Here is a 24,508-nt window from a genome sequence, read left to right as displayed (position 1 = left end):
TACTCATTGGTTCTCACTGCGATATTTTGCTTATGTACAAGCAAATATGTTTATATATATTTTTCTCTTTTTTTATATAACTGGTTTCATACTTGGAGGTCATTCAATATAATACATAAGAGACTTGCCCCCTTTTTAATGGTTGCATGGCATTTTAATGTAACGTGTGTACCATAATTTATTTAACCAGCCTTTATTGATTTACTGAAAAAATAGTACTATGGTGTATATATCTATCATGTGTCAATTTATACTTAACATAAACATTAGTTGCATAAGGTTTTTTTTTGGCAGATTCTTTTTTATTTTTTAAAATTTTAATTTATTTATTAATTTTATTTATTTTTGGCTGTGTTGGGTCTTCGTTTCTGTGCAAGGGCTTTCTCTAGTTGCAGCAAGCAGGGGCCACTCTTCATCGCAATGCTTGGGCCTCTCACTATCGCGGCCTCTCTTGTTGGGAGCACAGGCTCCAGACGTGCAGGCTCAGTAGTTGTGGCTCACGGGCCTAGTTGCTCCGCGGCATGTGGCATCTTCCCAGACCAGGGCTCGAACCTGTGTCCCCTGCATTGGCAGGCAGATTCTCAACCACTGCACCACCAGGGAAGCTCAGTTGCATAAGTTTTGACAGTTATATATGCCTATGTAATCACCGTATAAAACAGGATCTAGAACATTCTCTGGAACATTCTCTTGTGCCTCTTTCTGGGTTTTTCTTTCCCTCTCCAACAAAGGCATCTACTTTCTAACTTTGGCATTATGAATGTGGCTGCTATGAATATTCTTATTCAAGTCTTTGTGGAAATATTTTTTTTGGGTAAATACCTAGGAGGATATTTGCTAGATCATAGGGTAGATAGATGTATGTTTTCTATTATAAGAAACTGCCTAATTGTTGCTACCTGTGATTTATGAGAGTTCCAGTTGCTCCATATCCGCAGCAATATTTAGTATTGTCAAGGGTTTTTTTTTTGTTGTTTGTTTTTAAACCTTTAGAGTGAGTATAAAATGGCATCTTTCCTTTTTTGGACTGACAGTTTAATTCTCTTTATGGTTTTAATTTGCATTTTCCTGATGACTAATGCTATAGAGGACCTTTCCATGTGCTTATTGACTGTCATATCTTTTGTAAAGTATCTAAGTCTTGCTTATTTTTAAAATTGGGCTGTCTTTTATTGTTGACTTATAGGAGCTCTTTATTCATATACAATACATGTACTGCAGATTTTTTCCCCACTCTGTGACTTTTATACAGTAGTCCCCCCTTACCTGTGCTTTTGCTTTCTGTGGTTTCAGTTACCTGTGATGAGCTGCTGTTTGAAAATATTAAATGGAAAATTCCAGAAGTAAACAATTTATAAGTTTTAAATTGCATGCTGTTCTGAGTAGCATGATGAAATCTTGCACTGTCCTGCCCGAGATGTGAATTAATCCTTTGTCCAGCATATCCCACCTGTTAGTCACTTAGTAGCTGTCCTGGTTATCAGGTCAGCTCTCATGGTATTGCAGCGCTTGTGCTCAAGTAACCCTTATTTTACTTAACAATGACCACAACACGCGAGAGCAGTGACGCTGGCAGTGTGGATATACCAAAGAGAAGCCATAACGTGCTTCCTTTAAGCGAAAAGGTGAAAATTCTCGACTTGATAAGGAAAGAAAAAATTCAGTACTGAAGTTACTGAGATTTACAGTAAGAATGAATCTTCTGTGAAATTGTGAAGAAGGAAAAAAATTCTTTCTGGTTTTGCTGTCACACTTCAAACTGCAAAAAAGTTGCAGCAACAGTGTGTGATAAATGCTTAAGATGGAAAAGGCATTCAATTTGTACTAAAGTATTTTGAAAGGAGGAGAGAGAGACTACACTTACATAACTTTTATTCCAGTATATTGTTATAATTGTTCTATTTTATTATTGTTGTTAATCTCTTACTGTGACTAATTTACATATTAAACTTTATCATAGGTATATCTGTGTGGGAAAAAATGTAGTGTATATAGGGTGTATTTGTGGTTTCACACCCCCCCTCCCAGTGGGTGTCTTGAAACATATTTCCCCCATGGATAAGGGGGGACTATTGTATAATGATGTCATTTCGTGAGCAGAAATTTTTAATTTTTATTAAGTCCAATTTATTTTTCTTTTATGGTTAGTGCCCTTTGTGTCTAAGAAGGCTTTATCTCCTCCAACATCATAAAGATATTCTATGTTCTAGAAATTTTCTGCCTCTTGGTTTTATGTTTAGGTCTGTTCATCTCAAATGAATTTAAAAAAATGCATATGGAGGAGTTTGGGTTTTTTGAGCACAAGCCACCTGTTCTTACTTGGCCCTGCAGTAATCGTTTCTCAGTGCCAGACTCCGACATTTTGGTTTGTTTGGCCTAACTGTGTGTCTCTCAGGCAAACGAACTTGCGTTTGGTATCAGTTTTGGTGAGCCAGCCCAGTAGTCTATTCCTGTGGCAGGTTGACCCTGGCCAGGAGCAGCCTCTTCCCTGAGTCCCCAGCAGCTGCCAAAGCTCATTTCGTTCAGAGGCACTCAGAAGGACTCCCAGACAAGCACTGGCTGCCCTGGCTCAAGGCTGTTTGGAGTCGAGAAACGAAAAACAAACAAACAAAAATGGATGTGGAATGAGATAGGGCTAAATGGCTCCTTTTTTTTCTTTAATAAGTATATTAAGTTTTCCAGAAATGGTTCCTAAAAAGACATTCCTTTTCCCATTGGGTGACTTGGCACGTTGGTTGATAATTAAGTTATGTATAAGTCTATTTCTGGATTCTGTCTTGGTCCAATGATATTTGGCATGTTGGTTGATGATTAACTATATATGAGTCTATTTCTGGACTCTGTCTTCGTCCAGTGATATTTATTTATTATGATGCTTATACCACACTGTCTAAAACCAACTGCCTTTATAATAAGTTTTAAAATCAGGTTATATAAGTCCTCCTAGTTTGTCCTTTTAAAAGATTGAGTTATGCTGGCTTCTTGGCATTTCCCTATAAAGATGAGAATCAGCCTTTCAGTTTCTGCAAGAAAGCCTGTGTGATTGTTGATAGGGATGTGTTGAATGTAGAGATCAATTTTAGAAGAAAGAACATCTTCATAATATTTTGTCTTCCAGTTGATGAATGTGGTAATCTCTCCATTTATTCAAGCTTAATTTCTCCTGGCAATGTTTTGTAGCTCTCCGTGTGGAGTCCTTGTAAATCTTTTGTTAGATTTTTTTTCGCTGGGTATGTGATGTTTTATAAAATCATTTTAAAATTTAATTTTTCAATTTTCTTTGTTATTTATAGAAATATGATTGATTTTTGCATATTGACCTTATTCTGCAACTTTCTAAGTACACTTATTAGTTATAGTAGCTATTTTATAGATTCTTTGGAATTTCTTTTACCAGTCATGTCATCTGTGATTAATGACAGTTTTATTTTCTGATTTTTTATGCCTTCATTTCTTACTGAACTGGTTAGGAACGACAGACAGTACAAGTTAAATTGATGTGGTAAGAGTGGACATTCTTGTTTTGTCTCAGTCTTTGGGGAGAGAGACTTAATGTTTCAGTATTAACTGATGTTAGTGCTAGATTGTTTTTTTTGGCCGTGTCAGGTCTTAGTTGCAGCACGCGGGATCTTTGTTGAGGCATGCGGGATCTTTTGTTTTGGCGTGCAGGCTTCTCTCTAGTTGTGGCCTGCGGGTTTTCTCTCTCTAGTTGTGTTGTGCGGGCTCTAGGGCGCATGGGCTCTTTAGTTGTGGCGTGCGAGCTCAGTCGTTGTGGTGTGCGGGCTTAGTTGCCCTGCAGCATGTGGGGTCTTAGTTCCCCGACCAGGGATCGAACCTGTGTCCCCTGCATTGGAAGGCAGATTCTTTACCACTGGACTACCAGGGAAGTCCTCAGTGCTAGATTTTTTTTTTTTTTTTTTTTGCGGTACGCAGGCCTCTCACTGTTGTGGCCTCTTCCGTTGCGGAGCACAGGCTCCGGACGCGCAGGCTTAGCGGGCATGGCTTACGGGCCTAGCCGCTCCGCGGCATGTGGGATCTTCCCGGACCGGGGCACGAACCCGTGTCCCTTGCACTGGCAGGTGGACTCTCAACCACAGCGCCAGCAGGGAATCCCTAGATGTTTTTTATAACTGCCTTTTAAATACCAGATTGAGGAAATTCTCTTTTATTCTTACTTTGTAGAGTGTTTTTGTCATGAAAAGGTATTGAATTTGTCAAATTCTTTTGTCTACATTTATTGAGATGATCATAGGGGTTTTCTCTCTTTTTCTGTTAATATCGTGTATTACATGGATTGGTTTTCAAATGTTAAGCCAGCCTTGCATTCGGGAGATAAACCCTGCTTGGTCGTGATGTATTATCGTTTTCATACATATTACCGGATTTGATTTGCTAATATTTTGTTAAGAGGTTTTGGTTTTGTTTATGAGGGCTATCTGCATTTTATTTTTTCTTTAAAATGTTTGGTAGACTTCACTGATGAAGCCATCTGAAACTGAAGATTTTGTTGTGAAATGGACTTTTTATTATGAAATCAGTTTCTTTAATAGGTGTAGGTCTGTTTAGGTATTCTGTTTCTTCTTGTGTCACTTTTGGTAATTTATGTTTTTCAAGGATTTTCCTTTTAAGTTGCCAGATTTATTGACATAGAGTTGTTTCTGTTGTTGCCTTACTATTCATATAATGACTAGAATCTATTGTGATGCTCTCCCTCCCCTTTTAAAAATTATACCTGACGTTGGTAATATTACTCTTTTATTGACCAGTTTTGCTAAGTTTATCAATTTTATTCATCATTTCCAAGAACAGTATTAGCTTTGTTGATTGTTTTCTGTTTCAATATTATATTTTTATTATTTCCTTTTTTCCTACTTTGAATTTAGTTTGCTGGCCTTTCCCTCTTTATGTCATTGGTTTTATATTTTTCTTTTAGTTTCAAAAGCTTGGAGCCTGGAGGTAAAGCACAGGCAAGTATCCAGAATCTTGTTAATGCTGAGATTCCAGTTTTTATGAAAGGCAAAATCCTGATCATGCCCTCAAAACATTTGAAGCCAGTGGTGAACTGAATCAAACTAAAGCTTCTTACAAAGCCCAAACCATGTCAATTACAGAACAAGTGACTCCACTCTAGTGGCCTGACGAAAGGGCATGGCATTTACTGAAGGTAAATCTTATTTACTTCAGTCTCCATTCACCTCAGTGTTCTTTTACACAAAACGTTCAACATAAGATCAAATAACAAGGAACACAAAATAGTAAGAAAATAAGATCCACATGAGAAGAAATAGTCAATGGAAACATACCCAGAGATGACTCAAATAATAGAATTATTAGTCAAGGACTTTAAAATAACTATGATAAAAATGCTAAAGAATTTATTTGAACATGTGGACAGCATGCATAAAGATATGGGGAACTTCAGCTAATACACGGAAGCTATTAAAAAGAGCTTAATGGAAAAACCTAGAAATGAAAACTGTAACAGAAATAAAGAATTCTGCTTTGCAACAGACTGGACACCATAGAGGAAAAAAACAGCAGTGAACTTGAATGTAGGAAAATAGAAAATATCCAAACCGGAAACAAAGGGACAAAAGTAATTTTAAGATACATCTGAGATCTGTAGGATAGTATCAAGTAATCTAAAATACAAGTTACTGAAGTCTTAGAAAAAGGAAAGAAAAATGAGGCAGAAAAAATGTTGGAAGACATAATGACCAAGGACTTTCCAAAACTGATGAAAGCCATCAGAACATAGATCCAAATTGGCAAAACCAAACAGGATAAAATACACACACACACACACACACACACACACACACACACACACAGCCTTAAGCATATTGTAGTCAAACTGCTGACCAAATAAAAAGAATCTTAAAAGTAGCCAAAGGGAGAAAAAAAGACAGATACAGGAAAACAAAGACTTAAATGGTCGCTAATTTCTCTTCATAATCATTGGAGGACAGTGGCAATAGAACAATATCATAAAACAACTAAGTGTACAACCACTCAACACTTACCAACTAAAAACACAAGAGTAGTTCTGCAAGCAAGGAAGGAGAAGTAGAAGAGATCTACCAAGGCACTCCCAGCTTTCAGCTAGCAAAGTCTGAGAGTAGAACAGGAGGGCTGAGCAAAACTCCTCTTAGGCATTCCAGGCCTTCACAGAGAATTGGGTGGTTACCCTACAAAAGAAAAGGGAAGGAGCAACAAAACAACTGCTTTGCCTATATTCTCCATTTATTAATTTTCCACTGCTTACTGGCAGTTTAAAAGTTGATACGGAAAAAAAAACCCCAAATCTTGAAGTCAGTTATTATAAATAAAAAACATTTGAATGATGTCAAGTCCTGCATATAAGCACTAATAGCAGTTCAGCAGATCATTTGTTGCTCTTTTTAATACAGTTTAAGTGCAAGAAGTATTTTGAAACCTATAACTTAACCTTTTTAGGGCATTTTAAAAAGAAATTATCAGTGTGACTCTTGTTATTTTTATATATTTTCTTTAATGATAGCTGAAGTACTTATTTTACATTTTCAAAACGTTTAATTTTTTATAATAACAGACTGTGAAAGAGATATATCTTATTTTGAAAACTGTTTTATAAACTTGTACTTACCAGGCTGTGAAAGTTTTTCAAGAACTTTCTCAAATTGGATTGTGTTAAAGTTTTTTTTTTTTAATTAATTAATTAATTTATGACTGTGTTGGGTCTTTGTTGCTGGGGGTGGGCTTCCTCTAATTGAGTGGGGGCTACTCTTCGCTGCGGTGTGAGGGCTTCTTATTGCAGTGGCTTCTCTTGTTGCGGAGCATGGGCTCTAGGCGCATGGGTTTCAGTAGTTGTGGCACATGGGCTCAGTAGTTGTGGCTCGCGGGCTCTAGAGCACAGGCTCAGTAGTTGTGGCGCACGGGCTTAGTTGCTCCGCGGCATGTGGGATCTTCCCAGACCAGGGCTTGAACCTGTGTCCCCTGCATTGGCAGGTGAATTCTTAACCACTGTGCCACCAGGGAAGTCCCTGTGTTAAAGTTTTGAAGCTCCTGATGACATTGAGTGCCCCAAATTGGATGAATAGTTATGTTCTATGAGGAATTATGACCGTTCATTATGGGTAGGAAAAGGTTTTTGACTCCAGCTAGCCTTTGTTGGTTTCAAATTAAAAAGATTTTATTACCATGTTGAAGTGTTTGGACATTTTGGGGACTAGATTATGGGATACTGGGAAGGTTAATTAAAGTAGCAGAGTAACTTGGTCACATCTCTTTTTAAGAATGAAACTATGGTGTTTAGAGATTTGATTAAGTTGTAACATTTTGGAGACAAGGAAGATTAAATCGTTTTTTAATTCTAGTTTTAAGAGTGAGTTGTAAAATGCCTAAATTTGGGCTTTGGCAGGAGGTAGGAAGAGAGAGGTAATATACTTAGAACATATGTACTGGATATATATGAGGGCCATTGAAGCAGTCAGAATATGGAAGAAAAAGCAACTAGGAAGGACTTGTCAGAATGCTTGTGAGCTTTTTTATTGACCTTTTTTGGTATCTGTGACAGCTTTTTAAACTGTTGGCATACCTTTGTATTTGTAATAATTGGGTTTGACCTAAACTGAGAATTTTTTTGTGTGAGTTTTGGTTGATATGCCCCTGACTTAGTATGCTATTACATACTGTGATAATTAGTAGATACTTGTCAACCAGTGTGATTGGTTCTAGGGAAAAGGTAGACATAGTTACCTAGTCTGAAACAGACGAGCACACCAGTAGTAACATTTGAACAGTGGTAGAAATATGTGCAGATCTTAAGGTCTGGCAATTCAGAAAAATTATGTAAAGTGTTTCTACCTAGTAGAATTTAGTTATTCTTTATCCTTCCCAGAGGCTCAAACTTTGCTCATGAGTGTTCAGAAAAGGGAATTATATGGCTTTTGAAAAAGACCTAGAGGAAAAAAATTTTTTTTCAGATTACATACTGAATTATTTTTAAGTTCAGTTAAAGTTCCTGGGAATGAGAGTAGGGGAGTGCAATGACGATGAAAGCTTTGCATCTTATTCCTAAAAAATGCCCCACTTTGTCAGATTGTATGGTTCAGCACCTTTGTTTTAAAAATGAGAAAACTGAAGCCTAGAGAAATAAAATGCTAACCCAGAATTATATAACTAATGAATAAAGTAAGATGATATCAGACTAGAAATCTGAAAACCCCTGGGCTTTTGGAGTTCATTTCTGTGCTTTTTTTTTTTTTTTTATAATACCAGACTGCTTCAAGGAAAAGCTGTTAGTTTGGCTTAGAAGACAACATAGATTTGAAAGGGAATAGTGCTTAAAATATAGTAGCTAGATTTTAACACCTATTCTAAGGGGGTGGCAATAATAGGCACCTTATTACTTCAAATTTTTATTTTATTTCATTCTTTAGTGGTCCATTTGTTCCGGTGTTTGGCAGGTTAATAAAATGCTTTCTTATTTGCAGTCATATTTATTTGTAATTATTTCTAATTTGGCAGAGCAGCTGTTCTCTCAGATAAGGAAACTGAAGCTTAGTTTCTTTAGTCCTGAGATTTGTGAGGTGAAAAGTATCCCCTTTTTAATGAAAAAATTTCGCGTGATTTGATAGCAGTATTAGAAAACTGTTGTGGCAATATTGGAAAAAATCCAGAAGTATACCATACAGCCACACAGCATTAGCCCGAATTTTTTTTTTTTTTAATATATGAGGAAACAGTTTGTAAGAATTTAGTTGAAAACAGAATGACAGAACTAGGTTTTTCACATTTCTAGTCTTAGTGCTATTTCTTTTGGATAATTCTGCCCCTTCTTGGTCAAGAGAGAAAATGTTCCTTAGCCTCTCCTGTCTCTTAGTAACTGAAGGGAATAAGCGCTTCAAATCTGTTTTGTAACTAGGTAAATGTGAATCCACATATAAGTAACTGAAGGGGTGGCCTTTGGAAGCCCCAGAACCCTTTCCCAGAGAATTTGATTCTTCCTCAGCTGTGCATTAGAATGTAAAACGTACAAGAAATAATGGAGTTTTGTTGTGGGCTGCCATATCAGCATTTCATCTGCAGTTCCACTTTTCTTTTAAGAGAGAATTCTGTGACATGATTCTATAACCACACCTATCTGTGCTCAATTTGCTCTTTGGGCTACTGCTTTTTGCACTGAGCAGTATACAGTCTGATTATTGGGTCTTTGGGAGTGTGAAGACTGACTTTGTCTTTGAATTAGACGCTTAACACATACTTTCTGAATCACTTCTAAAGCAGCGATTCTCAAATGTGGTGTGAGGACTCCTAGAGCTTCCTGAGACCCTTTCATGGAGTCTGTGAGGTCCCCACTTTCCCAGCTGTATACCTGTGTGAGGCCAGATTTTATATTTCAACCAAAACAGGGTATCACAACAGATTGAATATAAAAGTAGATGTAAGTATCAGTCTATTATTTAAGGCAGACATTAATAGTATTTGCAAAAAAAAAGAAAAAAAAAGAACCATTGTCAATCTTCTTACTAAATTTTTATTTTGGTGTGGGAATGTAACTTTATTCACAAAAAAATATAGGGTACAGGTTTCCCCTGATATCTGAAATAGAGTGTTCCTGTGAAACTTTTCGTAAGCTGAAATGGCGTAAAGTGAAGAAGTAGTTACTTTAGGACACATCTTGTCAATGGATGCACAAAATAAATTGAGAGAAAACATAGCTGCTCACAGATACAGTTCAAAGCTATGGCAGCTTGATGCTGAGATGCCCAGTGTAGTTCTTGGGGAAGGATCTGGGCAGTGCCACTCTGGCTGCTTACGATACGGGCTACCTCTATACAACTTGCTGCAAAACAAATGCTGGACACTATTTATATTTTTCACCTTTTCTCATAAAAGTGAAAATTCTTTCTGAATTTCTTGTGGTTAGTAGTTACGAATGTAGGTCTTCTGTAAAAGCTTCACAAAGGGGCATAAAGCAAACTTTTGAAAAGCAGGGGATTCCTGTGTTTAGTTTCAGGTGAGGCTATTAGTTATCGAGCTCTGCCCATCCCTGCATTGCAGTGGGGGTATAGCTCAAACTGGGAGAAGGTCAGTCATTTTCAAGGACCAATATGATGCTCTGGGAGAGAGGGGAGGCTATTTTCTCTGGCTTCACTAGCTGTCAGAATAATGTAAGCCCAGAACTGCTCAGGGCTATTTTTGTTGCCACATGTGCCTGCCTCAAAATAAAGCAAGTTCAAAGGAAAGCAGAATAGAAAGGGAGTGTCCTGGTAACATCATTTGAACTCCTGGATCCAGCTCTGCCTAAGGTCAATCCTACTCTTGGACTTCCCATTTATTTATATCAATAAGTTCCTCCTTTTGATTACTCCTCCTACCCCCCACCCCCAGGTATTTATAGTTAAATCATAATGGATTTATTTAGTTATTTTAAACTAAATAATTTAGAATTTTCTCATTTTTAAATTTTAATATGGTAAATACTGGCTTTTAAATAAAAGCTTTTCCGGGTCCTCTGTCATTTTTAAAGTGTAAAAAGATTCTGAGACCAAAAAGTTTGAGAACCACTGCTCTCAAGGTAAGGAGGAATTCCTGCCATTTCTTGGGGGTAATATAAGGGAATGAAGGAACTAACTGAATAGTATTCAGCATTATAATTACATGTTTTGTACTAAGTTTGTGCAGTGATAAGTGGTTCATGTGATGCTCATGGATGTATCACGTTTACATATGCTTATTTTGTGGTGGTCATTTTATTTTGTAGAATAAAGTGGGTATGTAATAATTCTTTATGAGTAACCTTTGCTGTAACTAATTACTACATACAAATAATCTATGTTTTACTCTTTTTTTGAATTGGATGAAACCGTATAATAAACTATGGTAATTGAATTTTTCAATGTATATAGTATGTTTGTTGCAATGGAATTTGGGTTTTTAAAAGAGTAATTCTGTGTACAGAATATAATTGCATGACTTTGATGTAAATTAGATATTTTTCTTGAATATAAAGTGAAAATTTGGTAGGAACAGACGTGGGTGTATATCCGTGTTCTAAAGTGACTGAGTTAACATATTTAAATTTAATTTTTAATTCCCACTGCCACCTCCAGCTCCTCCTTCTCAAGATTACTGAAAATGGAAGCTTGGGTAAAATTTCATCAGTTATCTTCCACTGAATTTCTAAGGCCTCCAAAAAACTTGGGCAAAACAAAACAAACTTCTTTTTGAAATATTGTACTGGTGTGTTAGCTTTTTGTTTTTTGCTTCACTGTCTCGTTACTATTTTGAAAGTACTAAATTGAAAAGTAAAAACTAATATGATGAGTGTGTTAGGAAGATTAATTAGAACCTTTATATCTAGGGGTGATTCTTTTTTTAATTGAGGTATAGTTGATTTACAGTGTTGTGCTGATCTCTGCTGTACAGCAAAGTGACTCAGTTATTTGATTCATGTTTTTTGAAGTCTTTCTTAAGAAAATTAAGTTCTTTTTGGAGATTTTATTAAAACATTTGATTTTCTGCATTGCTTTGGCTTTTCTAACTTATTTAGTGCATGTGCTCTCCTTCCCAGATACAGCTGGAGGAGAAAGACCCTCTTAGATATTCACCCATGCTTTTCAGGGGTATTATTATTAGTTGTATCCTTAACTGAATATATTCAGAGATTGATACAATTTTATTTTTATGCCTTTAAAATCATTGGTTTGAATGACTTCATAGTGATCTGATGTAAATTTTAAATCCTTAACAAAGGTGAGAGATTAGAAATCCAAATGTGCATGACACATTTGGATGGAATGGAGCACTGGACTCCTATCCCTCATGAGTCAAGTATCAGTAGATACCCACCTCAGCCCTTTCCTGTTGGTTCCCTCTGCCTGGGCTGACCTTTTTCCAGAAAGCCAAAAAGCTTGCTTGCACTACATTCTGTTCCCTATTTAAATTCTGACCCTGTTTAAATATCCTTACCTGATAATCTTATCTAGGATCTCCTCATTCATTCCTTCTCCTCCCTCCGTTTTCTTTCTTCCTCTTTTTTTCCCTTCATTCCTCTTCTTCTATACTTTATCCCATTACCTGGCATTTTTTTTCTCTTCGGAGCACTTGTTTATATGAGAATGCCTTCTGTGTGTGTATTGTCTGGCTACACAAGAATCCCTAGCAAGTTATCTGATAATGATATCCATTTACCATTCTGGTCATTTTCTAAGAATGTTTGACTTTGTTTATATATTTATAAAAGGTGGCACCTAGAAGTGAAAGCAGTGGCACTCCCTACTGCATGGGAGAGCTGCACCGTTTCCTCTCTGGTTATGATTTGTTTTCCTCCATTTTAATGCTTTATCTCATTTGACTTTTGTAAGTTGAAATACTTAGTTGCTTCCCCTTCACCCCACCTTCCACAGTGCTATTGGTAAGCCATGTCTTCTTTATTTTGTAGTTTCTGGTTTTTGTTGTGTTTTCCCTGCTCCCCTCCTTCTATCCCCTCACTGCTTCCACCCTCCTACCCCCAACACACACACAGAAGGGTAATTGAAGTTGGAGCACTCTGTGGTCAGAATTGTACTTTATTGGCAGATTATGTTTTTGCTGGGCTTAGAAGTACTTATGGAACAGAGACTTAGTGGGAATTCAGCCTGTTTTCTAAGGTAGGAGTGAAGTTTGTCACTGTTTCAGTATTATTTTTTTGTCCTTAACATTTTCAAAATCTGATTCTTTTTTTCTCTTTCCCTGATCTGAAAGAAGATTTCAGCCCCACTTTTCTTTCACATGTTTCTAGAATGCTGGCAGTGTAGCAGAGGGTAAAGACTAGCTTTGACAAGATAATGTGTCATTCAAATCACAAACCTATCATCAGCAGTACCAACTGGTATAGTAAAGTACCTCGTGAACAATCTTGCTTACCATGGAGACAGTTTTTAAAAGTAACCCCTTACTATCAGAATATAGTTTTCTTTTGATTCGGTAATTTAAACATTTTTACTTCATTAATTTTGCATAGCAGATTATTATCGCTAGATGTTCAGATGAAGTAGCATTGGTACTTTTAATTAAGATAAATAGAAAAGAGAACACACAGTTTGCCTTTTGTCCCTGATCCATAACATTTTGGTATATTATTAAACTTCTGTGGTTCAAATTATTTTTTACTTAGCTATAATTTGTAACTACATACCTTTTTTTGTTTTCAAAAGTTATTAAAATAAAAATGAAGTGGCTTCCTATAGGACTTAAGAAAAATTACCTCCCAAATGCATATTTACCTGTTCTGTTGTTAAATGTGAAATTGTAAACCTTGCTTCTACTATGTAATTTGCAGTCTAACAAATTTTAAAAAGTAATCTACCTTTCAGACTGTTTTAAGTATTTAACATTTTTTTGTATGGTAGTTAATTCATTATGATTGTTGTGGCTTTTTTTGGTTCTTGATTTGGTTTGAATTGCTTCTAATAGAAGATGTTGAGCAAAGATTGTTCAGGAGTTTATCTTGCTGTTTTATAAAACTGTATTCTAGGCCACAATAATTTTTTAAAAATCGCAAAAGTCTTTCTCCACATTTTTAGCTGCTAACATTTTAATTCACTTTTAAAGTGTCCTGTTTAAAAAATAATGGAGGGAATGGAATAGATTTGGTGTTTCGCTAAGAGAAATGTAAAGTGACAGTTATTAGAAAGGCTGTTATTAAGTTGAAAATTCACTACAACAATCAAACCAATACTCAATCAGACTATAGCATTTGGACTCAATGTAGAGATTCTGAATTTGTTCATTAACAGTTGCAATAAAACTGTATAACACAGTGATAGTATTATGTATCACAGTGATTTCCAGTAAACTGAAATATGTTCAGCTTGGTGTCTAGTTAGGTTAATGTTTAGTTGATTGTGCTTATTCAGGTTACCTAACATGAGAAAGTACTGTTTCATGGTCTCTCATGCAGTGTTATCAGATTGCCAGATATAAGTGTATCTATAGATACATCATGAGGTTATTGTCCCATTTCTTCATGCTTATTTCATCACAGAGGCTGACCCCAGCCTCTCCAGTTTCTTTGAATTCGTTGTCCAGCTCTTTCCTATATCCTTATCTGTGGACTTTTTGCTAAAGGAAATTCCTTGTTTAATTGGTGTTTCAGAAAAATGGGAAAATTCATGGCCCATTGTCTCTGGAGTCATATCATCACCTTCACTAGCAATTAAGTGAAAAGCAGGCTCTAAAATTTTTCTCACAAAATTACCAACATGAATATTATCTTTAATATTGTGCATTTAATATTAATGCACAATATTAACGTTAGCATTATTAATATTAGCATTATTTAATAATGCTCATTGTGATAAACATGAAAAAATTAACTTACCACAAATCACTTTGTCTGCATTTAAAAAATTGTTGGTATAAATAAATATATTGAAATAAATTTCAAAGAGAAAGTGTTTAAAAATCTCATGTACCATTGAAATGATTTTTTTTTTTCCTGTTTAGGTTATAACCCACTTCAAGTCTTTGTAAATAAATGGAAATAGATCTATGAGAAAAGTTGATATATAATTACTAACAGATTACCCTGAAACTTAACTTAGTAGCACAGCAGACCTTTATCATCTCATGACATATATCATTCCTGTGGGTCAGAAATTTGGAGCAGGTTAGTTAGGTATTTCTGGCTCTGAGTCTTTCATGAGATTGTGGTCAAGCTTTTGGTCAGTGCTGCAGTCGTTTCAAGGTTCCACTGGGTCTGTAGAATTGGCTTCCATGTTCATTCATGTATGGGTCTTGGCAAGAGACCTTAGTCCTCCCTGGAGCCCTCATTTCATAGCCACATGGTGCTCTCTGTAAGGCTGCTTGAGTGTCCTTGAAACATAGCAGCTGATTTCTCTAGAATATATATATAATTGCAAATGACCTAGATGGTGTCTGACCATAAACATCAGATACCATCACTTCTGCCATATTCTGTTTCTTTAGAAGCAAGGCACTAAATTGAGCCTACTCTCAAAGAATGGGGAATTGGGCTCTGCCTTTTGAAGGGAAGATTGAAGAGTTTGAAGTCACAGTCACCACAAAGATGTACACTAAGGAGTCTTAACATTATATAATAAATGCTGTACTAGTTCCTTAATAGAGTAATTCTCAACTCTGATACTGTATCAGACTTATCTGTACAGCCCTTATAAAACAAACAAAGCAAAATGCAGATGGTTGTATTAGACCTGTTGATTCACTTGCAGTCAGATTTTCCATAGGTGCAGCCTGTGCAGCCAAAGCTGTCCAGTGTCTTTAAGATGTACTTTTTGATTCAGTGACATGTTACTGCTATAATTCTGTAAAACTGTTACATTCCAGATATGTATAGGAATTAAGACTTTTTGGTATATGTATTAAAGTATTTTGTAGCTTTAATGTGTATAAGTTCCTTATTAATATTCTAGCATTTGAACTTTTGGTAGAACATGTGGAATTTCTATTTTGTGTTTAGTATTGTTAGAGTTAAAATTGCTAATAGTTGTTACAATAAAGAGCGATAAAAATGAATTGAAGGATGTCATGTATCATGTATGTATCTGTTTTTCCTCAAATGAACTATTAGGTTATCCTGTCTCTCCCCCTCATTTGTAGTCATCTCTCCCTACTGTAATTCCCTAATGTATTTGTCTTTTTTTAAAAACTGTAATTGGTAAGTCTTTTTGTGTCATCAGTGTCCTTTGAAAATTTAATTTACTGAGCATTATTTATGTTACTGGCATGAAACTAAGAGAAGCTAGGAAGTTAAATCTAAGCTGGGGGTGGATTCTAACTTGGGATTTTGCCAAGTTGGTGGCATAGAAGAAGAGTAGAAAGAAAGTGAGACAAACGTGGCTGAGGAATTTAGAGGTTGTTTGAAATAGTGGACTCTGAGGGGAGAGTACAAGAGGAAGTAAATTAGAGGAACTGTGCCTTGGACAGCAACTAAGGGAGGTATTGTAGGGGGCTTTTACTAGGATGGATAGGGAGTTGGTGGCTGTAACTAGATGTTTGTAGCAGTAAGTAAATTGGAGGTCTGGTTTTTGGGTAGCTTGTTGTAAGAGCAATTTGGTGTAGTGGTTAAGAGAGCAGACTTCAGAGTAAGAAATTTAGGTTTAAATCTTGGTTCTGTTACTAATTTACATGTAGTCTTGGGCAGTTTGCTTAACTTTTTCCTGAGCCTCAGTTTCATCAGTAAAATGAGAACTAAATATAGAATGTAAAGTGTGGAGCACTGTTCATGGCGCAAATGAGGGTTCAGTAAATGTTAGTGCTTAGCTATTGCTATTATTTTATTATTATTTACCCTAACTTGTAAAATGATCTTTAATTAAATAGGTAGCAACTTTAGCTTAGTTGAAAAACAATTATCTGCTTTTTAGCAATTGGATGGGCATGGTTTGGGCATCAAAAACTTTCCCTCTTCCCTCCTGACCCTGTTTCTTTTTCACTTCCTACTCCCTACCCCCATCAACAAATAACCATAGTTACTTGTTTATACTTATAGCTATTCATTATTCAGACATAAGCCAACCCAAATATATAATCTCCTTTTCTTCCCACACAAATGGTAATACGCTATACAAGTTTTTTCTCTATCTCGCTTTTTAAACTTAACAAATTGATAGGAAAATTTCTCCATGATATGAAAACTTCCTCATTCTTTTTTGTCCTTTTGCTGTATCCCATTCCCTTGTGTAGATTTAGTATACTTTCTTTTTCCAGTCCTCTGTAAATGGACAGTTGCAGATTTTTGATTTTACAATCAGTGTGACACTGAATGACTTGTACACATGTCATTTTGAACATGTAAGTATATCTGTAAAGTTAATTCATTGAAGTAGAATTGCTGGGTCAGTTGTATTTGTGATCTTTTTACTGCCATACCCTAGGAGCTACCAGTTTACTCTCAGCAGCAATAATGTATGAAAACTGATTGTTTCTGTCTTGCCTCCAGAATATGTTTCCATATATTTAGATTTTATCAACTTTATAACAGAAAAATGATATTTCAGTATAGCTTAAGTTTGAATTTCTCTTATGGATGATGTTATATTTTTACTCATATTTAAGAATCATTTTTATTTCTTTTTCTGTTTAGTATTTCATTTGACTTTTAAGTCTTTTTTACATTCTTAAGTTTTTGCTTCTTTTGTATAATCAAATTACTCTTGTGCAATATATGGATTTTCTCTCATAATTCAAAAGGTCTTCATTACTCCAGAGTTGTAAAATAACTTTTTCTTGTTTTCTTCTAATACTTTAATGGTTTCATGTTTTTACTGTGGTATATGGAATAAGTTATGGGTCCAACTTAATTTTTTAGAAAGACAGCTGCCAAGTTTTCTCAGTACCATTTATTTTGTAGTTCATCCCTTCTTCCTTGACTTGGATGTCACCTTTATAAAATTTATGTTTCTATATATATTTGGGTCTATTTCTAAATTTGCTTTTCTTTCGTTAAAATTCTGTATTGTGTGGTATGTTTTCAAGTTTCCCTTTATTGTCCTCTTCTTCAGGGTTTTTCTGACCATTATTTACCTTGTTCTGGGGGAGAATAGGCTCTTGGTTTTTTTTGTTTTTGTTTTTGTTTTTTTTTTGCGGTATGCGGGCCTCTCACTGTTGTGGCCTCTCCCGTTGTGGAGCACGGGCTCCGGACGCGCAGGCTCAGCGGCCATGGCTCATGGGCCCAGCTGCTCTGCGGCATGTGGGATCTTCCCGGATCGGGGCACAAACCCGTGTCCTCTGCATCAGCAGGCGGACTCTCAACCACTGTGCCACCAGGGAAGCCCGCCTCTTGGTATTTTTATAGGTACCACACTAATTATTAGTTTTTGATGTTTTGGTGTTGTTTATAATTTGTCATAACTTCTTTTTTTAATAATAGAGCCTACTGAATCTTTAATACATGTATTAGTGTGTATTTGGCAGAATACTGAATGATGACTACATATACCACGTAAATCATATTAAGATAAGGGAGAGAAACTTATATTTCTTCATTGCTTTCTATGAACCAGATGCTTTTTTACATATATTAACTCATTTAACTATCATGCTATTAGTTTGTAACTGGAATTCGTAGAATGTGCAATTGTTTATGGTTAAATTTCCTTCAACATTGCTTTTTTCTTCAGCTGTGATGCAGATCCATCAGCCCTGGCAAAATATGTTCTCGCTTTGGTAAAGAAAGACAAAAGTGAAAAAGAATTAAAGGCGTTATGTATTGATCAACTGGATGTATTTCTTCAAAAAGGTAAGATCTTTGGTTTAAAAATACTAATTTAAAAAGTTATTTAAAATAAGATTCAGAGAGTGTTAAAGGAATTCAGTAAGAGACAGACTCTAACTGTAACAAAGTTGAACAAATAGTATTATTACTGATTATATCCATAGCTTATTTATAATGGAAATCTTTTCTTTCATTAACGTCCATATGCTTATTCTTAAAGAATGCTGTTATTTTTTTCTTGAGAGATTAAGAAAATGACTGAAAGATAGTACTGCTTAGGAACCTACTTTGGATGTTGTCTAGCACAGTGCTTCTCAAATTTTTTCACCTTGCCAGCATTTAAGTAATGATAATATTTCTGTTTGGCACACTAGGCAGGATACATGGAGACTAGTGATGGCTGGGAGCGACTGACCCAGAGGCTCTAGCCATTCTAGCCCTCAGCATCCTGAGAATTGAATGGATCAGTATTACCATGGGACTTGTGCCATAGTACACTGGTTGGGAAGCTGTTGGTCTTAGTATAATTTTTAGATTTATAAAAATCAAGGCATATTTCATCATACTGATGTGGAGAAGTAGAGAATAAATATCTTAGCAAATGATTTTTAATCTATGCTGGTTTTGGTTTTATTTTTAGAGACACAGATATTTGTGGAAAAACTTTTTGATGCTGTGAATACAAAGAGTTATCTACCTCCTCCAGAGCAGCCATCATCAGGAAGCTTAAAGGTAGAATTTTTTCAGCACCAAGAAAAAGATATAAAAAAAGAAGAGGTAAGAATTTGTGTTAAACTTTACATGTTCTTTAAAAACATATTTGGAGTGATTAAACTGAGTTTTATTTTTTTTAATTTATTTTTAGTTTTGTTTATTTTTATCTGTGTTGGGAGTCCTCAAGACCACCTCCAGGTTTGATTATTTCACTAGGAGTACTCACAGAACTCAGAGTGTATAGTCATACTCATGGCTATGATTTCTTACAGTGAAAGGATACAAAGCAAAATCAGCAAAGGGAAAAACGTATATGGTGCAAAATCTGGGGAAAAACAGGAACAGATTTCCAGAGGTTTCTTCCAGTGGAGTCAAAGCAGATGCACTTAACAAGTAGTGACAACATGTGTGAACCAGGGGCGCTCATTAGAGACACAGTGCCCAGGGTTTTTATTTAGCGCTGGTTACATAGGCATCTTCAGCCTCATATGTACCAAAATTCCAGACTCTGAGGAGGAAAGCAGATGTTCAGCATAGACCATATTGTTTATCCAGACAGTTTAGGCATAGTGAGCTATTGTTATCAGGGAATGATGTGAACCTTCCAGAAATTGTTGTTTGCAGATGCCAGCTAAGGGCTTACCTTATCAGCAGGTCTTTCTAAAGATAACAGTCTCAGGAGTGCTTTTAATTCTTTTCTGCACAGTATTTATAGGTATGGACTCTTATTATCTGTGTTCTATGAAAATAGTTAGATTGTCAGTAGATCGGTTTGCTTCTGCCTACATGCATTTTGTAGGGGACTTTTTTTTTTTAATAGATTTATTTATTTATTATTTATTTTTGGCTGTGTTGGGTCTTCCTTGTTGCACACGGGCATTCTCTAGTTGTGGTGAGCGGGGGCTGCTCTTCGTTGCAGTGCACGGGCTTCTCATTGCAGTGGCTTCTCTTGTTGCGGTGCGCAGGCTTCAGTAGTTGTGGCACATGGGCTTAGTTGCTCCATGGCACGTGGGATCTTCCCAGACCAGGGCTCGAACCCATGTCCCCTGCATTGGCAGGCAGATTCTTAACCACTGCGCCACCAGGGAAGCCCTGTAGGGGACTATTTTTAAGGTAGTCAAATAAAAGGACCTTCACAGGGCAATGTAAATGACTTCATACTTTAAGAGGTGTTTACCTTTCATACAAGATTACCCTCTTGTTTAATAATCATATAATAGTTCAAATTTCCTCAGTTTGATGTTTAAAGATTGTAATTTTAACAAAAATAATCATTGACAATTAAGCTATTAATATAATATATCCATGGTTAGCCTAGTTTTAGGTCAAACAAATCTTGGTTAAATTTTTACCACTGTTTGGGGCTTCCCTGGTGGCGCAGTGGTTGAGAGTCCGCCTGCCAATGCAGGGGACATTGGTTCAAGCCCTGGTCCGGGAGGATCCCACATGCCGCGGAGCAATGAAGCCCATGTGCCACAACTACTGAGCCTGTGCTCTAGAGCCCACGAGCCACAACTACTGAGCCTGAGTGCCACACTGCTGAAGCCCACACGCCTAGAGTCCATGCTTTGCAACAAGAGAAGCCAGCCAATGAGAAGCCTGCGCACTGCAATGAAGAGTAGCCTCTGCTCGCCGCAACTAGAGAAAAGCCTGTGCACAGCAACAAAGACCCAATGCAGCCAAAAATAAAAATAAATAAAATTAATTAAAAAAAAATTTTACCACCGTTTTGTGACCTTGAAATTATTACTTTTCCAACCCTTAGTTTACTCAGCCGTGAAATGGAAATATTATAGGACTGTTGTGAGGAATAGTAAAATAAGGTCTGTGAAGCACTTGGCAGAGTGTGTGGCACAAAGTAGGTTCTCAGTAAATGATAGTTGCTATTATTGTTGAGACATTGTTGTGTGTTAGGTGTGGTTGTGGCCCTTGGTTTTTTTTCACCTGATAATCTGTTTTTTTCCAGATTATATAAGTAATATATGTTCGTTATGTTTACATATGTGTTATATAATAATATTTACATATGTATGATATGTATTGTAATTTACATATGTATTTACATATGTATTACATAATTCTCAAATGTATTTTTGTCTCTGTATATCTGAACATATTTGCACACATGTGTATATATATATATATATATATAGAGTTACATGCACATATACATAAGACACCCCATCACTTCTGTCTTCAGAGGAAGACCAGAAATAATTTTATAACTGCATGTTTTGTACCTAACGGTATAGGGGGTCTGTTAGTAAGGAAGAATGGGATAGTGGATATTGTCTTGGCAACTGCTTATGCAACATAGAGATATACAATAATTTATTTAAATTTTACCCATTGATGGAAGTCTGGATTGGTTCCAGAATTTTTTCCAGATAATTGCAAATTATATTTTAATTCTTGGAAATCTTGAGTAAATCATGGGCTCTTTGTTTGAGAAGCAGTAAGCCTTAGTCTTACATCTGTTGATATAATAATATTTCACCACAGTTGTCTTGAGCAGTTGTGAAGGATATTTATCCCTCATCTTTCAGAACCGAAATGTCAGATGGCAGTCTGGATTTTAAATGCTGTGGGTGTTGTGAAAGTTCGCAGTTGGGCAGGTACCATGGAATGTGACAGTCTGTCAACCTAACTTACTTACAAGAGTGCATGGAAGCAAACTGAAGGGAAAAAGTGCATCAGGAGGGTTTTTTGTTTTGTTTTGTTTTTGCAGGGGGGAAGGTTGAAATGGATAGGAAGAGTAGAACAAAAAAAGTACTTACAAGAAAGAAAAAGGCAAACTGTTAAAAGAAGGCTTTTAAGTATTATTTCTCAGAGTTTGGTCTGTTGATAGGATTTCCATTTAATTTATCATCCAGTGTGAGACACTTGACAGTGAGAGGCTTTTACCCAAAGGAATGCTGAAACAGCTGGCATAAACTGGGACATATTTATGCTATCTGTAGACTATGTGCTTAAGAATATCTTAGGGTTTTTATTAAACATGCAAAATCTTGAGCCCTATCATATTTACAGAAGCTCATGTTCAATATTTTCTGAATTTGTTTATGCTCTGAATCCTTTTTTCTCTAATAACACCTCTTAATGTCCTGTGGAACCAGTTTTTTGGGCAGCATGGAAAACTGGTCTAGAGAAAGTAGCACTGATCAAGGGAATGTTTTTCAGGGCTGCATTATATTAATTATATAATATGAATTGTAGGAAAGAGGAATGTATAGCTGTCATACTGCTGTGAGAAACTAGAGAACTGTTTTCACTTGTTTATTTTCACAGGTATTTTTTTCTCAAATGTTTTCTTTTTCTATGACTTGGTTAGTTCTAATGCATTCTCCTTTAGTCCCTAATGTGTTTGGTGCCAGATCAAATCCATGAAACCAAAACTTGAATGGACTTTTGAAAGAAGGAATAAAATTGGCTTTCCATTAATGATGTGTAAAATGAGGACACTTGCTTAAAATGTTTTTCTTGCTACTGTTATCTATGATAAACATTTATGAATTTCTTTACCATTCACTTTAACTTTCAGCAAGCCTGTCTTTTATTGTTAAATTAAATGATTGTACTTAGAAGACAAATTTATTTTGTTTAATGCTTTCACAAGAAGACTCTATTGCTCATATTTTAATATCAGTTAAGTCATTGAAACAGTAACATGGCAAGGAATAACTGTTGTTAAATTTGCACACATTTTTCTTTGTGTATCAGATCACAAAAGAGGAAGAGCGAGAGAAGAAGTTTTCTAGAAGGCTAAATCACAGTCCTCCTCAGTCAAGCTCCCGATACAGAGAAAATAGGTGATTGATTCTTTGAACCATGTTCAATGTTTAGACATTACTTTTATTTTATATGAATATTTAGACTTGATTTTCTTTTACATAGGGGTAAGTAATATCTACTCTTTTATTGGTCTAGGAAAGTGATAACTCACTCCTTTTCTACCAAGAATATCTAGGTGTGATTTGTTGGTCCTGGAAGTGAGATTTAGAACAGTGCTTGGCATATGTTGGTTATTGTTATTATTTTTATTCCTAACTGCAAATTCCAGTGAAGTCTTAATGTGAGACCTTTTTTGCCCAAAGTTTCCCTTTAGAGTAAATACATTATTTTTCCCATTAAGGCTTCAAAAGCATTTAGAGTGCAGTGCATGTAATATATACCTATAAGTATGAGACTGTGTACAAGACAATATATACTACAGGACATATGTACAGATCCCTTAATGTATAGATGCATTTGTGTATAAAATGAAGACTTCAAAAGAGTTCTTTTTTTCCTTAGAGGTTTTAGAGTACTTTAGCAGGTCATGTTCAGGTTTTCAGTTTTTTGAGTTTCCTATGTTTGTATTCTGATGATGGGATAAAGAATCATGGTACAAGAATAAAATAGAACTTTTGCATTTAATTAGAGTTTTTCCTGTATCCACTTAAATATTTTCATAAAAGTGATCATATATTTCTTTAGAAGTCGTGATGAGAGGAAAAAAGATGATCGTTCTCGCAAAAGAGATTATGATCGAAACCCTCCTCGAAGAGATTCATACAGAGACCGGTACAATAGAAGACGAGGGCGAAGTCGCAGTTACAGCAGGAGTCGGAGTCGAAGTTGGAGTAAAGAGAGGCTTCGTGACAGGGATAGAGATAGAAGCAGGACTAGAAGCAGAAGCAGGACCCGAAGCAGGGGTAAATAATCCACATATATGTGTATTTTGGTTGGCACTTTCATTGTGAAAAAAATTCTGTGTTTGAGGGTTTTAAAAATTGTTTTAATTTTGTCAGTGTTATCTTTATTTTTTTCTATTTTGATGTATTTTGTGGGTCCAAGTGAATACTTTTTAAAAATTTCTTAAAAAATTTTTATTTTATACAAATTAAAGCTACAATGAATTACCACTGTACACCCATCAGAATGATTGAAATTAAAAAGACTTGCTTTACCCAGTGTTGGTGAGGATGGAGATAAGCTGGAACTCTTTGGAAAACACTTGAACAGTATCTTAAAAATGTTAAGCCTGTACCTACCAAATGATCCAGTCAGTCATTCCACTCCTAGGTGTTTACTTAAAAGAAATGAAAGTGTATTTCCACACAAAGACATACACAGATGGTCATGGCAGCTTCATTTGTTATAGCCAAAAGCTAGAAACAATCCAAACGTCCATCAACAGGTGAATAGATGAACAAATTATGGTATATCCATAGAATGGATAAAAAGGAAAGAACTATTGATACATGCAGGAAAATGCATGAATCTCAAAATAATTATGCTGATTGAAAGAAGCCACACAAAAAAGTGTGTGTGTGTGAGAGAGAGAGAGAGAGAGAGAGAGACAGACAGACAGACAGACAGACAGACAGACAGACATAGAATTTTAGAAAATGCAGACTAATCTATGATGACAGAAAACAACTCAGTGGTTGCCTGGGATAAAGTAAAGGAGAGATGGATCATAAAAGGGAACAAGGATACTTTTGGGGGGTGATGAGTATGTACAGTATATACCTTATTTTGATTGTGATGTTTGGTTTCACAGGTGTATACATCGATCAAAATTCATTA

At 35.9% G+C, this 24,508-nt stretch overlaps 1 protein-coding gene across 11 annotated transcripts in view; it reads left to right on the top strand.

Moving 5' to 3' along the window:
• RBM26 (RNA binding motif protein 26) overlaps window positions 1–24,508 on the top strand; it is an 84,733-nt gene that overhangs the window by 8,778 nt on the left and 51,447 nt on the right. For all 11 annotated transcript variants that reach the window (XM_079903127.1, XM_079903126.1, XM_079903125.1 and 8 more), the window contains exons 2-5: window positions 18,129–18,247; window positions 18,864–19,000; window positions 22,658–22,746; window positions 23,414–23,631. In XM_079903127.1, coding sequence (XP_079759253.1) covers window positions 18,129–18,247; window positions 18,864–19,000; window positions 22,658–22,746; window positions 23,414–23,631 — 563 coding nt within the window. The remainder of the gene's footprint in view (window positions 1–18,128; window positions 18,248–18,863; window positions 19,001–22,657; window positions 22,747–23,413; window positions 23,632–24,508) is intronic.

Source organism: Stenella coeruleoalba (assembly GCF_951394435.1).
Source record: "Stenella coeruleoalba genome assembly, chromosome: 18".
In the NCBI taxonomy this organism is placed as follows: Eukaryota; Metazoa; Chordata; class Mammalia; order Artiodactyla; family Delphinidae; genus Stenella; species Stenella coeruleoalba.
This window is presented reverse-complemented; position numbering and strand designations above follow the sequence as displayed.